This window comes from Solanum tuberosum, unplaced genomic scaffold (assembly GCF_000226075.1).
Source record: "Solanum tuberosum cultivar DM 1-3 516 R44 unplaced genomic scaffold, SolTub_3.0 scf00033, whole genome shotgun sequence".
Lineage (NCBI taxonomy): Eukaryota > Viridiplantae > Streptophyta > Magnoliopsida > Solanales > Solanaceae > Solanum > Solanum tuberosum.
In genome coordinates this window covers 113,890-129,149 of record NW_006238959.1, presented here as the reverse complement: position 1 = coordinate 129,149, position 15,260 = coordinate 113,890, and the positions used below count along the sequence as shown (strand labels likewise).

General features: G+C 33.0%; 1 protein-coding gene across 1 annotated transcript; it reads right to left on the bottom strand.

Moving 5' to 3' along the window:
* Positions 1–1,483: 1,483 nt before the first annotated feature.
* On the bottom strand, positions 1,484–14,675 carry LOC102585553 (protein usf). Its single transcript, XM_006342196.1, has 5 exons — positions 14,435–14,675; positions 13,726–13,868; positions 13,485–13,614; positions 11,480–11,671; positions 1,484–1,939 (listed from the first exon to the last, which is right to left on the bottom strand). Exons 1-5 carry the CDS (start codon positions 14,618–14,620, stop codon positions 1,730–1,732), a joined length of 861 nt encoding a protein of 286 aa, XP_006342258.1. The 5' UTR covers positions 14,621–14,675; the 3' UTR covers positions 1,484–1,729.
* Between the last annotated feature and the right edge of the window lie 585 nt (positions 14,676–15,260).

The following is a 15,260-nucleotide window of genomic DNA, read 5'->3' as shown; positions in this document are numbered from 1 at the left end:
ATGAGTTTGAAAAGCTTTCGAGCACGTTATCTATGATCCAATTTGTGATAAAGGTGATCTCAAATAAGCTTGATGAACACAAGAACTTGACAAGTAAATAATGAAGTTGATGTGTTTGCTAAAATGAGTTTTGAGTATTCAATTAGAGAAAATAATATGCCCTTCATTATGAAAATCAAGCTCCTTTAATAGGGATGAAACTTCATGATTTGATGCCCGTGAATCATTCCAAAATTAATTTTCACTATGGATGACTACTGCCCTACTATGTTCGAGTTGGCTCCACATAATCCCAGTTGGTTGTCGAAGATAACCTCTAGCGTTGATCTCCAAATAAATTTTTTAATAGTCAAAAACACTTTAAAATCAGGATGATGGTGATGAGTTGGGAGCATCTACTATCAAGAATGTATACTCATCCTGCCACAAGTTAATTTTCTCCACAAATTGCAGCCGTCCATGAATCATGATTCATGACCGCTAAAGTTTGCAGCAAATTGATTTTATTGTTAGCTTTACCACAAGGTAGCAAAAACAATACAAGAGAGGATTGCTCAGTAAGTACCCTTCACATTTGGAATCCACAGGTATGGCCTAGTGATCAATGAAATAGTTGAGAATTATGAGGTCTCAAGTTCAATTTTCAGCGCCGACAAAAAACATTAGGTGATTTTTTCTATCTATCCTAGTCTTGGTGGACAAAGTTACCTACTACTTGTTGCTAGTCGGAGATGGCAAATATCCCGTAAAATTAATCGAGGTGACCAAAAGCTAGCTCAAACACCATGGTTATTTTTTTTTAAAACACCTTCAAATCTTAAAATTGTGAATTCAAGTCTTCCGAAAAATGGGAGCTTCTAAGGCAGGGTTAAAAATAAAATAAAGTAACAAATACAGTTTGATTCAACAGTGTACTTTTAAAATGAAGTATCAAAACATGCGCCTAAGCTAACAAATAACTGTAATTTCTGATTTAACTATGTATTAAATTATTACAATCATATTTTAGGATTGAGGACATAATTAAAAAAAAATACGACGATCAAAAATTAAGATAGAGGGCTAGTAATTTCTCTTTTTTATCCAACCATGATTCTGACATAGCACATTGTTTGCTTCTCTTCTATTTATTCCTATCATTATTAGTATTCTACTATTATCTTATTCGTATTACTTCTTTTGACTTGGATTATTTTTTATTTTAATACTTTTATTTTCTGTATTGTTTTCATCATAGTGTTTTACTTGTGCATTTCTTTCGAACTGTTCTAAAAAATAAATTTCTTGAGCTAAGCGACTGCTGAAAACCTTTCTACCTCATACTGTATATATGTTGTTCGGCCATCAATATACCACCTCGCGTAACACAGGGAATGCTTCAGTCTTCATGTATAGTTAACTTAAAAAAGATGAACTACACGTAGAGGAAAGGAGATGGAGAAAGCGTTGGGCAGCTCGATGGCAAAATTATTCTGCACACTGATAAGACAGACCAACGGCCAAATGCAAGCTTCTGGACATTAACCAAGTGCACTAATTTGGGATACTCTAAAATCCCCATCGAGCACATATATGTCCAATCTACAGAACATTCAGTTTATATGTGAACCATAGGAACTGAGTGCCAAACACAAGCTTCAAGGGAACATCCCGAAGCATCAAGACACATCAAATTATTATGGTAACCATGCTACAACCAATTATAGGATCAGAAAACAAGCAACACAACTTAGGCAGATAAGAAACGACTCATCCATGAATGGAAGCGGGACCAAGCTTGCTCCACAGCAGCATCTTCTACATCAGGCATCCCCATCTTTTGCCTCCTTTCAACACCCTCCGGTGACTTGTTCATGAACGCATGTCCAGTCTTTGGATAGAAGTAAACCTCATGTGGAACTCCTGCTGTTTTCAGTTTTTCCTCTAGAGCTTTCCCAGTCTAGAAAGTAGAAACCATAACAAAGATAGGTTAAATTTCTCTCAATGCACATGACTATGTGTTAGTATAATTATGTCCAAATTATGCATGTTCGTTACAAGAGGAAAACTCGTGATGCTCAATGCAACATTCATTGCTCTATAGCTGTTTAACAAATACCTCGGGAAGGACTCTTTCATTTGCTTATGATGTGTGCTTCTATTTTCCCAATCATTCCTTTTCTTTATTTCATCAACCAATGAGGATATGGAATATTCTTAAACCCAAAAACTTAATTTGATCTACTTTAACCTCATTTGAATTTTCATTTTTCTCTTCTTTTTTTTTTTTTATTATTATTTTTTTGTGTGTGTGTGAGATTAGACAGGACATGACGCAGTCGCGGTTTACCTAGGACATTACCTCAAATAGGAAGGTATGGAGGAAGCGAGTTAGGGTAGAAGGTTAGTAGGTAGGTTTGTTTCCACGCTAGTAGGTAGGAGTGCATTGTCTTGGTGCCCTTGCTAGTAGTCATAGTGCTACGTTGTCTTACCTGTTAGAACTTAATGCCACACCTAGACCTCTTGTATTTAGTTATATCAAAGGGACGTGTAAAAAGAAAAAATGAGAATTGACCAACTTGTATTTTTAATTACAAATCTTACTTGGGTAGAAAATGGAAAAGGTATGCAACTTGGGTTTATCACTTTTTTTTTAATGAGAAGTATGTACTTACTCAACAATTAGATTTTGCAAGCCTTATTTATTTCTTAACTAAAACTTTGTTTGCTTTATGTAACCATATTTCAATGGTTATATTATGGTTTACAGATACTACCATATTTCAATGGTTATCCATGTTTCCTTCTTGGATGGATACCTCAACTTTATGATTTATAGATACTATTTGCTATTGGAATACAAACAAATAAGAACATATATACAACAGAAAAAGGCCCAAAAATACCCTTCAAACTATCCGAAAAGGTTTAAATATACCATCATTCACCTATTTGGCTAAAAATACCCCTCTCCGCCTTTTTGGTCTATTTTAACCCTTATAACTAACAGAATTTTATTAAATTAATTTTATTATTATTATTTATTATGTGGCAAATTTCTATTTGCTGAAATTAAATCCCCACCTCCACCCCCTTCATTTAACCCGCTCCATGACCCAATTGCCCATGGTATCCCACCCCAGACCCAATTGGAATCCCCTTATTCGGCTTTCTTGAAATCTTTCTCTTCGATTCTATTCTCAAATTGGGTGCTCTATTTTTCAATTCTAAGTGCATTTTCTTAGTTAGAAACTTCATAAACTTGTTGGAGAGTCCAAGATCTTCATATCAAAATCCTAATTTTCTTCTTTACCCTCTACTCTACTGTACTGAAACAGAACTATGCATCAGATCAAGAAAATTATGGAAAAAAACTCGATTTTTCTTGCTGTAGAGATTAGGATTTCAAGATCAAAATATTCTTATTTTTTTACCTTTTAGTGTAAATTTAAAATATGAGCTGGAGTAAAAAAAGGAATTTTGTGGATATGATGAAGAAGAGGAGGAAAAGTGTAATTCTTGTAGCAACAATTCTACAGAGAACGAAGAATTAGAGAAATTTTAAGGGTCTGTTTGGAAAGCCACCTTGTAGTTGGAATTGGTGTAATTACTAGGATAGTAATTACCAGCCTAGTAATTACACAGTCTAGTAATTACACTGCCATGTTTGTTTGCCTCACTGTAATTACACATGTTCTGTTTGAATGCCACAGTGTAATTACACATGTTCTGTTTGGATGCACAATTGCAATCATAAAATTATATTAAATTTTAAAAATAAAAATTAATTATTTAAAATTTAGACTAAACAAATAAGAAACTTTATAAATGATATTAAATATTTAAGATACATATTATTTTTTGAAAATATATTAATTAATAAACATATGTTTTTAACTAATATTATGAAAAACTAATTGATTTATATTTTTTCAAATTAATATATTTCAATTGAATTGATCATAATAACTAAAAGTATAAAGTTTCTACGAACGTCGTGAAATGCATGCTTGATAAAAAGATTAATATATAAATAAAATGTCATATGTTATTAAAATGTTTGACAAAAAGATAATCTATCAAGTCTAATTAAAAAATGACTTGCAATGTGAATTCAATATTACTAAAACAAATGAAACTGAAAATATAGCATAAGTAATAAATTCAAAACAAAAAATTTAACATAATACTCTAATCGCAAATTCCAACAAAGCATGCATAAATATGATTTTATTTTTTATTTTTAAAAAAAAAACGTAAGTCTATAACCTTACTTAACAATAAATTCTATTTTAATTTAAAAATTAGAATACTAATAAAACTATTCTATTGAGAAAATAAGCATGGCATAAAGTAATAGATAATACGAAAAAATTTCATAGAATCACGTGAAGTAAGGTTGAGAATGAAAAGGAAATTGAATATAATAATAAAAAATAAAAAATAAACTTGTAGAAATTTTTAGAATAATAAAAATAAAAAAGGAACTTAAAATATAGAAATAAAAAAAATAAAAATAGAAATAAAAAAGAAGAAATTAAAAAGTAATCCATGTAATTACCAGCAATTCACAACCTCTCCCTGTGAATTGAAAAGTGTAATTAACCCTGCTAGTTACACCAATTACCTGCTGACCAAGTAATTACCTGTCCAACCAAACAGGACAGACAATGTAATTACACCCAATTACACCAAATCCAATTACCAGGGTGGCTTTCCAAACCAGCCCTAAGAGTTCAAATTTGGTGGTGCAGAAGCAGAGCTCAATGAATTGTGCAAGAGAGCTGGTGATTTCATTGTGAGAGTCAACAATCAAATTAGACTTGAAGTTGTCGATGACCCACCTTCACCCCTTTATTTGACCTCCCCCATGACCCAGATTTCTATCCAAATTATCCACAATATCCAGATGTCTATACATGTGAGGTGGGATTTTAATTTCAGCAAGTAAAAACTTGCTTAGTAAATTAATTTAAGAAAAGTTTGTTAGTTTTAAGGGTAAAAATGAACCAAATAGGTGGAGTGAGGAGTATTTTCAGCCAAATAGGTGGATGAGGGGTATATTTAAACCTTTTCGGATAGTTTAAAGGTATTTTTAGCCCTTTTCCATATACTTTAAATTGTATACTTTAGACCTTAGTTGCGCGGACTCTCCACTTTTGATGCCGCACCCGTCTCGGATTCTCCAAAAATGCACTACTTTTGGCGAATCCGACACGCACCCGTTGGCATTTTTGAAGAGTCCTAGCAACATAGCTTTAGACCATCTTTGATTCAATGAACAACACTTGCATTGTGCTTAGGGTTTGTTTGATTTTCTCAGTATTCTTTAGTAATAATGTATTTATTTAGCATAAAGTGTCGACACTAGTTGATCCTATTGATGACAAAATTGATCTTATTGCAAGATCGATTTATGTCCATCTAGTGTTGACACTTAACTTTAATTTGTTGATAATGTGTTTGTTTACCATAAGTGTCAACACTAGTTGATCCTATTGATGACAAAATTGATTTTCTTACAAAATCGATTTGTCACATAGTGTTGACACTTGTTTGGAACTAGTTCTTGTTGTTTTGTACTAGACTTCAATTTAATTGTTGAATTAGTTTGTAACAAAGTATAGTTGTTATTTTGTAATATACTTTGGTTTAGTTTGGAACAAGCTTAGTATTTATGTGGTTAAGTTGTTGTAATTAGTTCAAATGTAGTTTAATTAACCTCTAGTTTGATTTATTATTAAATAATAATAATAATAAATTATGGACCGAGTTTCAACAATTCACCAAATTGGAGATGGGGAATGGAGCAAAAATTAGATTTCGGACTGACTTGTGGACGAGTGATGAGTGCTTGAAACAAAGATTTCTTATTTTTTTCAGCTGTTGAAATAACAAAGATGGAGTTGTGGCTGATTTTTATTCCAACACGGGATGGCAGATGAATTTTAGAAGGAATTTGAACGATTGGGAAATCGACGACTTTTGTCAATTGCTCCTTCAACTGGATTATACCCACATTGATCAGAGTTAGGGGGATTCACTAGTATGGATAACTAGTAATGATGGAACCTTTTCAGTTAAAAAGTGTTATAGCCTTCTAATGAAGCAAACAAGATTTTATGATACTAGTTGGCCATGGAAAGGGATTTGGAGAACTAAAGCCACCTATAAAGGTAGCTTGTTTTGGTTGGATTGCAGCATGGGGAGCTTGCCTTACTCATGATAATCTTCAGAAAAAGGGTTTTGCACTAATTAATAGATGTTACTTATGTGAAGAAGATTTGAAGACTGTGAATCACCTTCTTTTGCATTGCAGAATAGCTAGACAATGTTGAGAATTTTTCTTCCGTATTTGCGGGATCTCTTGGATCATGCCTCAGCGTGTGAAGGAATTATTGGAGAATTGGCAGCACCAGAGAACACATAAAGCTTTGAAGCAAATCTGGAGAACTATACCTTTGTGCATATTCTGGACTATCTGGCTAGAAAGAAATAAAGCTTGTTTTGATGGGTAAAAAGACCATATTTCTAGAGTTAAAAACAAGTGTTTACATAAATTTTTTTGGTGGTGTAAAAGTAGTTCCCTTGATAATATAGATCAATATATGGAGTTTTTGGAGCTGCTAGGGAGATGTTGTAATTGACTATATGGATATTCCCAGCAGTCTTTTGTAACTTTTGGTTTTGGTACCTTCTTGGTACTTAGTCAATAAACCTTTTTTTTTTTATAACTGAGAAATCCGTCTATGACCCGCCTTTGGACCAATCACAGCCTTAGTCAATAAACCTTTACCTTATCAAAAATAAAAATAGTTTGATTTATTATTTGAAATAATATGGATTAGTTGGTGGATTTAGTTGTTGGAACTAATGTGGTTTAGTTGTTGAAATTAGTTTAATTAACCTCTGGTTTAATTTATTAATTGAAACAATGTGGTCTAGTTGTTGGAATTTGTTAAAATATAGTTTAATCAACCTCTAGTTTGATTTATTATTTGAAATAATAATGTGGTTTAGTTGGTGATTTAGTTGTTGGAATTAATGTGGTTTGGAACTAGTAAAATCACAATTAGTATTTAATTACTCTATTTTAAAGTTTAAATTATCATTATTGTTTGTGAGATGAAACTTGATCATAGTTGGTTGTGATAGAAAACATTTTTTGTCAAGCAAGTACGACTGCGGAATTTGCATGTGTCACTCGTTTTGTAAACCATGCAAAAACACTTGATTCTTCTTTAACTCCAGGATTGATTAACTGTGAAAACGTGAGATATCAAACATCAAAGGATATCTTTAAGCATCTTTTGTTCAATGGGTATAAATTAGGGTATACAGTTTGGACTAGTAACAATAGGTTTAATAACTATGTTATTGGTGGAAGTAATAGATCTACGAAACATAATTATGTCCAAGGTTCTCGAATCAAGATATGATTCATGATGCTTTAGGGATGCATTCCTATTTTGGGGGAAATGTAGAAGAAACTCCCAATGAAGAAGCACACAGTTTTTATAAACAATTGTGTGACGCTAGTTGTCCTTTGTCCGACGAGAGTCCTCACTCTCAATTGTCTATTGTAGTTAGATTGTTAAGTATCAAATCTGATTGGAATGTTACTCAAGGAGCAATGGACTCTATTAGACCTTATGAATGAATTTTGTTTTTGAACTTAGTAACTTGGTATTATATCACAACCAGTACAACCCATGTACTTAAACCTTATGAATGAATTAATTGACCTCGATATAGAGGTTCTTTATTCTTACTATAACACAAAGAGATTGGTGTCTAAGTCAGGACTTTCCTCAATCATAATTGATTGTTGTAAACAATGGTTGCCTGCTTTACTTTAAGAAGAATGTCGATCTAGAGACATGTGAGTTTTGTGGACACCCTCTAGTGGAAAGAAAATTGTTACTAAGGCGATGTATTATTTACCTCTTGTACCAAGATTGAAGAAGTTGAATGCATCAAATAGTTCCACTATACATATGAGATGGCATCGTGAAAATAGAAGATCACCTAGTGTCATGTATCATCCATTTGATGGAGAGGCTCAGAAGCAGTTTGATAAAACTTATCCAAATTTGCAGCTAAACCAAGAAATGTTAGGTTGAGTTTGTGTGCAGATGGTTTCACCCCTTTTCCAGTTGGGGCTACACCATATTCATGTTGTTCTATATTTATTACACCGTATAATCTTCCACCTGAGATGTGTATAACAAGTCCATATATATTTCTAAAATTGAATTATTCATGGCCTTTTTAAATGATATGGAAATCCACGTGTGAGCGATTGTATTACACACACCACTTAGTAGTCAAAAAAGGGTTTAAAATGTTGCGTTCTAGTGAGTTTAAGGGTTCAGTTGACAAAATGATAAGTAGGAGGATCCAACTGACAAACGGAACCAAGTACAAGGGTCTCTCAGGTCATTCCACCTTGAGAAATTTGGATAAGTTTTATCAAAATGCTTACATGTTTCTCCATCTGATGGATGATACATGACACCATGTGGTCTTCTATCTTCACGATGCCATCTCATATGGGGAGCGGAGCTATTTGATGCATACAACCTCTTCAATCTTGGTATAAGAGGTAAATAATACATCGCCTTAATAGTATTTTTTTTCCCATTAGAATCACGCTTATAGTGAAGTTGTCCATAGAACTCACAAGACTTCAACTCGACAACCTCCTTAAAGTAGAATATGCAGTCATTTTCACAACAATCAATTTTTTTTTTATAAGGGAAACTCACAGCCGCTAGCCTTTGGGTGCGCACAGGGTAAAACTCCTGCTCCTATGCAATAGCTCGCAAACCACATAGGAGAGGTAACTCGCACTAGGCAAGCCCGATGCGATGAGCTCGACCCAGAAGGCAAACCCCTTGATTTCGCTGGCAAGGGGTTTCGAACTTGAGACCTCCAACATGGAAGTCCCAAGCCCAAACCACTAGGTCACAACAATCAATTTTGATCGAAGAGAATCCTAACTTAGACACCAATTTCTTTATCTTGTAGTAAGAATAAGGAACCTCTATATCAAGATCAGTTAATTCATTCATACGGTCTATATAGAGTCCATTGCTTGTTGAGCAACATTCCAATTAAATTTGACACTTAACAATCTAATTGCAACAGATAATTGAGAGTGCAGACTCTCATCAAATAAAGGATGACTAGCATCATACAATTGTTCATAAAAACTATGTTTCTTCCTTAGGAGAAGCTTCTACATTTTCCATGTCCAAAATTGGAATACATCTCAAAAACATCATGAACCATATCTGACATTCTAGAGAACCTTGAACATAATTATGTTCCATAATTTACTACTTTCAAGTTATTAAACCTATTGTTACTGTCAACTTCACCATGACTAGTCTAAACTGTATTAACCAATTTAAATCCTTTGAAAATAAGATGCATAGAAACATTCTTTGTTGTTTGATATCTGACGTTTTCAGAGTTAACACAAGGACACCCAATCCATCCCGAAGTTAAAAAAGGAGACTTTGCATGGTTTACAAAACGAGTTACACCTTATGCAAATTCCGCAATCATACCTGCTCGACCAAGATTATTTCTATTATACATCCAACTACAATCAGGTTCCATCTACACAAACAATAATGATTATTTCAAACTTCAAAATATAGTAATTAAATATTAATTGTGATTTTACTATTTTCAAACAACATTAATTCTAACTATTCCAACAAATAGATCACCAACTAAACCACATTATTTCAAATAATACATTAAACTAGAGGTTAATTAAACTATATTTGATCTAAGTAGTTTGGATTGACTTATTTTTAGTGACTTTTGGCTTTTAAGCACTTTTTTAGTTTTAGAAGTGTTTGGATAAACACAACAGTGTTTTTAAGCACTTTTTAAAGCTGAAAAAGTACCCAAAAAAGTCCAAAGTTGGGGGTTCCCAACTTATGACATTTGACTTTTAACTTATAAGCCTCTTAAAAAGATCAATCCAAACACCCCCTAATTCCAACAACCAAACCACATTAATTCTGAACTTGTTCTAAACTAATTCCAACAACTAAATCCACCAACTAAACCACATATTTCAAATAATAAATCAAACTAGAGGTTAATTCAATTCTTTTTGAACTAATTCCAAGAACTAAACCACATTAATTCTAAACTAGTTCTAAACCAATTCCAACAACTAAATCTACCAACTAAACCACATTATTTCAAATAATAAATCAAACTAAAAACTGATTATACTACATTTGAGCTAATTCCAACAACTAAACGATACTAATGCTAAACTAATTCAAAACTACTTCAAACAACTAAACAAAAGTCTAGTACAAAACAACAACTATACTTTGTTACAAGATAATTCCAACAACTAAGCAAAAGTCTAGTACAAAACAAACAAGATCTAGTTCCAAACAAGTGTAAACACTAGATGGATACAAATTGATCTTGCAACAAAATCAATTTTGTTATTAACAGAATCAACTAGTGTTGGCACTTGTGCTAAAGCCTAAACAAACACATTATCGCCAAATTAAAGTTAAGTGTCAACAGTATGTGAACATAAATCGATCTTGCAAGAAAATCAATTTTGTCGTCAATAGGATCAACTAGTGTCAACACCTACGCTAAACAAACACATTATCGCCAAATTAAAGTTAAGTGTCAACAGTATGTGAACATAAATCGATCTTGCAAGAAAATCAATTTTGTCGTCAATAGGATCAACTAGTGTCAACACCTACGCTAAACAAACACATTATCGCCAAATTAAAGTTAAGTGTCAACAGTATGTGAACATAAATCGATCTTGCAAGAAAATCAATTTTGTCGTCAATAGGATCAACTAGTGTCAACACCTACGCTAAACAAACACATTATCAGTAAAACACTCTAAAAAAAAAAAAAAACTAAGCAAAATGCAAGTGTTGTTCATTGAATCAAAAGATAGTTTGATATATACAATAATTAAAATTGTATATACTTACAACGTGTATAAGTAAATAATTTGACTATTGATTGTAGCTTTTTATATATATACATATGTGTGCGCCATAAACCTAAGAATAAACCAAGTACCCAGTCAATCTATACTTATTGGTTGTAGTGTAGTCAAAGCACCCAAGTTAGGTTGACCAAGTCCAGTGCAGATCCCACACCCACCCTAGATCGTATCGGATGGACACAGGTGCAATGAGGAACTTTGAAGAATCTAAGTAACATAGAATAATCTATATCTATACATTGTTTGATGAAGTACACCATTAGTTGCCAACCCCCTTCAATATCCCACAAATAATTGCAGATACTAAAATGTTCATTCAAAATGGGACATAATAAAAGAACCAGCCAAATAGGGCCAAGGAAAGCGGAATGTGCCAATAGTTGAAAAAGCACAATGACCCAACATAACCATGTTCCATGATCATGACATGAAAATAGGATTATCCATATACAGAAGCCAACTAGCACAAAGGAAATGTACCTTCACATCTGAAAACCCAACAAAAGCATCATCTTCACCAAAATGAGCTTGCACAGGGGCCTTAGCATTAACAGGATCAGCAAGCTCTGGTGAAGGAACCCCATAAAAGGCTACAACTGCATTAACCTCTGGGACCAAAACAGAACTTGCAATGGCAAGAGCACCACCCATGCAGTATCCAGTAACTCCAACCTAATACCACATATTTGTAACTCATAAGCTCTAATATGACAAATATCAGTTGAACAATGTTGACAACTCTATCATGTACACAAAGATCATCAAGCGTATAATGAGGTTAAACAAATTGAAGCATTAAATCCACACATTGCTTACTATAGAGTATGCAATTTGTTGGAAATCAACAAGACAATGCTATATGTATGGTGAGAAGATGAACTTGGACAAAAAAGTATGGTTTACAACATATCATGACTAAAATCAGTGCATCATTTGGCAAAGTTTTCAGGTATGCGTGGATTTTAAAAAGAACTAAGTGAGAAAAGTTGAAGGAGAAGAGCATAAACTTCTCAACTTTTGTTTAGATTAGAGGAGATAGGTTGACATATGGACATTTGACATTAATACTACTATACTATTTATTTTCTCATATTGCATATCATTACTATGGAATTACAAAAGTTCCATAAGGAATCTCCTTTACTTCAAACAGCTACATATTGTGTCTCACGACACCCTAACCTCCAACTTTTCATACAGTCAATGCTCTAATGACATTTCATGTTCTATAGTTACAAGAATGGAATGTCCTATAATAGACAATATCCCATGACTAAAGTATCTTGAGCTTGTCATATTTTACATCCCAAATAGTGATTTTGATAATTACTAGCAAGTCTAATGAGCTTAATTAGCAAATATCTTGTTATCGACAAGATAACAAGATATTCCGATGAAACTATTTGATATCACGTTGACATTGGTCATACAACGAATGACACAATTTTTTTATATGAGGCAAAAGGAATGATACAATTTACTTTAAACGAAAGGAGAATGTATATACAAATTTGTAGTCAATGTTGCAGAAACACCAAAACCGCTTACCTAGAAATAATTGTTATTAACAATAACAACAACAATATTAATCAACTTCATCAAAAAAATGAAACAATTGTTATTAAGTTCCATTGGCAAACACCAAAATATATGATCAAATAAGCCACTTCTTCTTTGCTTTTGAAGTCAACACTAGGATGTTTCCTTGTAAATGTTTAAGGATCGTGAGACATTAGAATTAGAAGATGATGTGGCGAAATGATTAATGAATCGGGAAAGGGTGGGGAAGCACGGAAGGCCTATAAGTCCAAGATTCAAATCCCAATAGAGACAAAATATACTAGGTGATTTCTTTCCATATGCCTAAGCCTTCGTAGAAAAAAATATCCGGTACATGTACTGGTGGAAAGTAGCAGGTACTCAATAAATTAATAGAGAACTCGAGATGTGCTCAAGTTGGCTTGGACACAACCATTATCAAAAAGATATAGAAGAATAATCTGAACAGAAGATTTAGAACACGAATTCTACTGATAGAGCCTCAGCATACTCACATCAGCTCATATCAATTGACAATACTTATATCCATTCTCTTTCTGATTAAATTAAAATTGAAAGAGCAATTAGATAACTTCCCAGCACACAGTTAACTAGCGCTCATAATAATAAAGAGACCAGTCATTTTTTATAATATAATTAAGAGACGAATGTACCTATCAACTCTCTGCAACAAAGGAGAACTATAATCCTATCCAATTGTTTCATTTTCAGAAACATGCAGACAAGCAATGTTAAGTCCTAACCAATAATTCAGCTACTTCAGACAAGATTTCTGTCTCTAAGTGGAGTTTATATAATTAGTCAAACTTAATACTCTAAAATATAAACAGCATTTGATGTCTGAGAAATTAAATGAGTGTCACCAATAGCTTCAAGTCGGACCATCTTTGTTGATGAAACTGACTGTAGTATAAACCGCAAGTACCTTTTTGGATCCATTTGACTTTAGCCAATTAACTGAAGCCTGAATATCTTTGACAGCCCCTTGCCAGTCAAGACCATCCATCAGATGTTGTGCTTCTGCAACATCTAGGCCAACTTTTCCACGATACAAACTGAAATCACAAAGTAAAAGAGAAAAAAGAAATAAAACATTAACAATCAGCTACATCATGGCAGCTCAGACATTCATCAACTGGAAATTCATGTAAGAAAAGGTGTCTTACTCAGGGATAAGTGCCTTATAACCAGAATCAAATTGAGAAATTTTCTCCGCATGGTTTTTTATCTCAAAATCAACACCCCACCACTCCTGAAGCACAACAATTCCTGGGGCATCATCTTTTCCAATTACATAGGCATCAAATGTCTGCATTGATAAGATCACTAAAAGATTCAGTAAGAAGAGGATCAAGTAAGGATTCCCATTCTGCTGGTCAGGCTAAGAAACAACTCTCATCTCCAGGTGAGGCCTTCTAACACGACAATGATATACAGCAGGTTGAACAAAAAGACATCTTGAACACCATTACACGTATTAAATTGATTAATCAATCGACAATGCCTCAATCCCTAATTAGTTGCAATCGGAAGTACAGATCCTATGTACTAATTGCTTGTTTAAACCAGAACCAATAATTATCCAAACAGGAAAAAATGATTATTCTTTCATTTTTCAGAATCTAAATCAACAAACCCTAAACTAATTTTCACTCATTACAACAAATTTCTAATCAAAATAAACACTTCTCAATGATTATTGCACAATACACTATTCACATTAATCCAATTCAAGTAAAAATAATTCCTCTAATTTCCAGTCCCCTCATCACTAAATCAATCAACAACACCTCAATCATAAGCTAATTAAGATTTATTGAAAAAGAAATAAGTGAATCTCGAAATCCGCTCAACTATTAGGTCCATAGTACTTACAGTATCATCCCTTTGAATCTGAACTTTCTTGAATGGAGTAGTGGAGTCAGCCATGGCACGAAGCTGAAAGCGATAACCGGAGAGACGATGGGTGAGTGTTCGAGCTCTAGTGGTATGTGTAGGTTTGTTGACTGTGAAAAGGCCACTTGAGAATATTCTAGAGCAAGTCGACATCATGCCTTCCATTCTGTTTTCTCAAGATGTAAGGGGCGGTTACTGGTTAAAGTTATGCAGGTATTAGTTACGAAGGATTTAGTTATGTAGGTATTAGTTATGCAGGGTTTAGTTATGTAGGTATTAATTATATAAATATTAGTTTCATAGATATTATTTATGTAGGATTTAGTTATATAGAAATTATATTACATAAATTATAACTTATTGATTATTTAATTTATTGTAAATTAATATACTTTTTTTTTAAAATCGGAAATTATAAAATCCATGCTTATAAACAAGCAGTATCCAAAATAAATAAAATGCAACAGTCCCTCGGGGAGGGGGTGGGGGAGGCAATCACGAAACTAAAAAAAATTGAGTTAGGCCAGTCCTTTTTAAATAAAAATAAAAAATTACTCATTAATCTTGTGAATTAATATTAATATACATTATTATTTAGAAATAAATAATTAAGTAAACAAATTAAGGGTAAATATGTAATTTTATTATTTTAATCCATGTATAACTAATACCCTCATAACTTATTCCACCTTCTACCCTGCATAAAATTATACATAGATTTCTTCATAAGTTATGCAAGTATAATACCTATGTGGCATTACAAAAAATACAACTAAACACCACATAAAATCAATACATGTATAAC

Coding starts and splice junctions, on each gene's coding strand:
- LOC102585553 (XM_006342196.1), bottom strand. CDS start 14,620: ATGGAAGGCATGATGTCGACTTGCTCTAGAATATTCTCAAGTGGCCTT. Junction 13,615..13,725: donor TATAAGGCACTTATCCCTGA/GTAAGACACCTT, acceptor TTGTGATTTCAG/TTTGTATCGTGGAAAAGTTG. Junction 11,672..13,484: donor AGTCAAATGGATCCAAAAAG/GTACTTGCGGTT, acceptor ATGTGGTATTAG/GTTGGAGTTACTGGATACTG.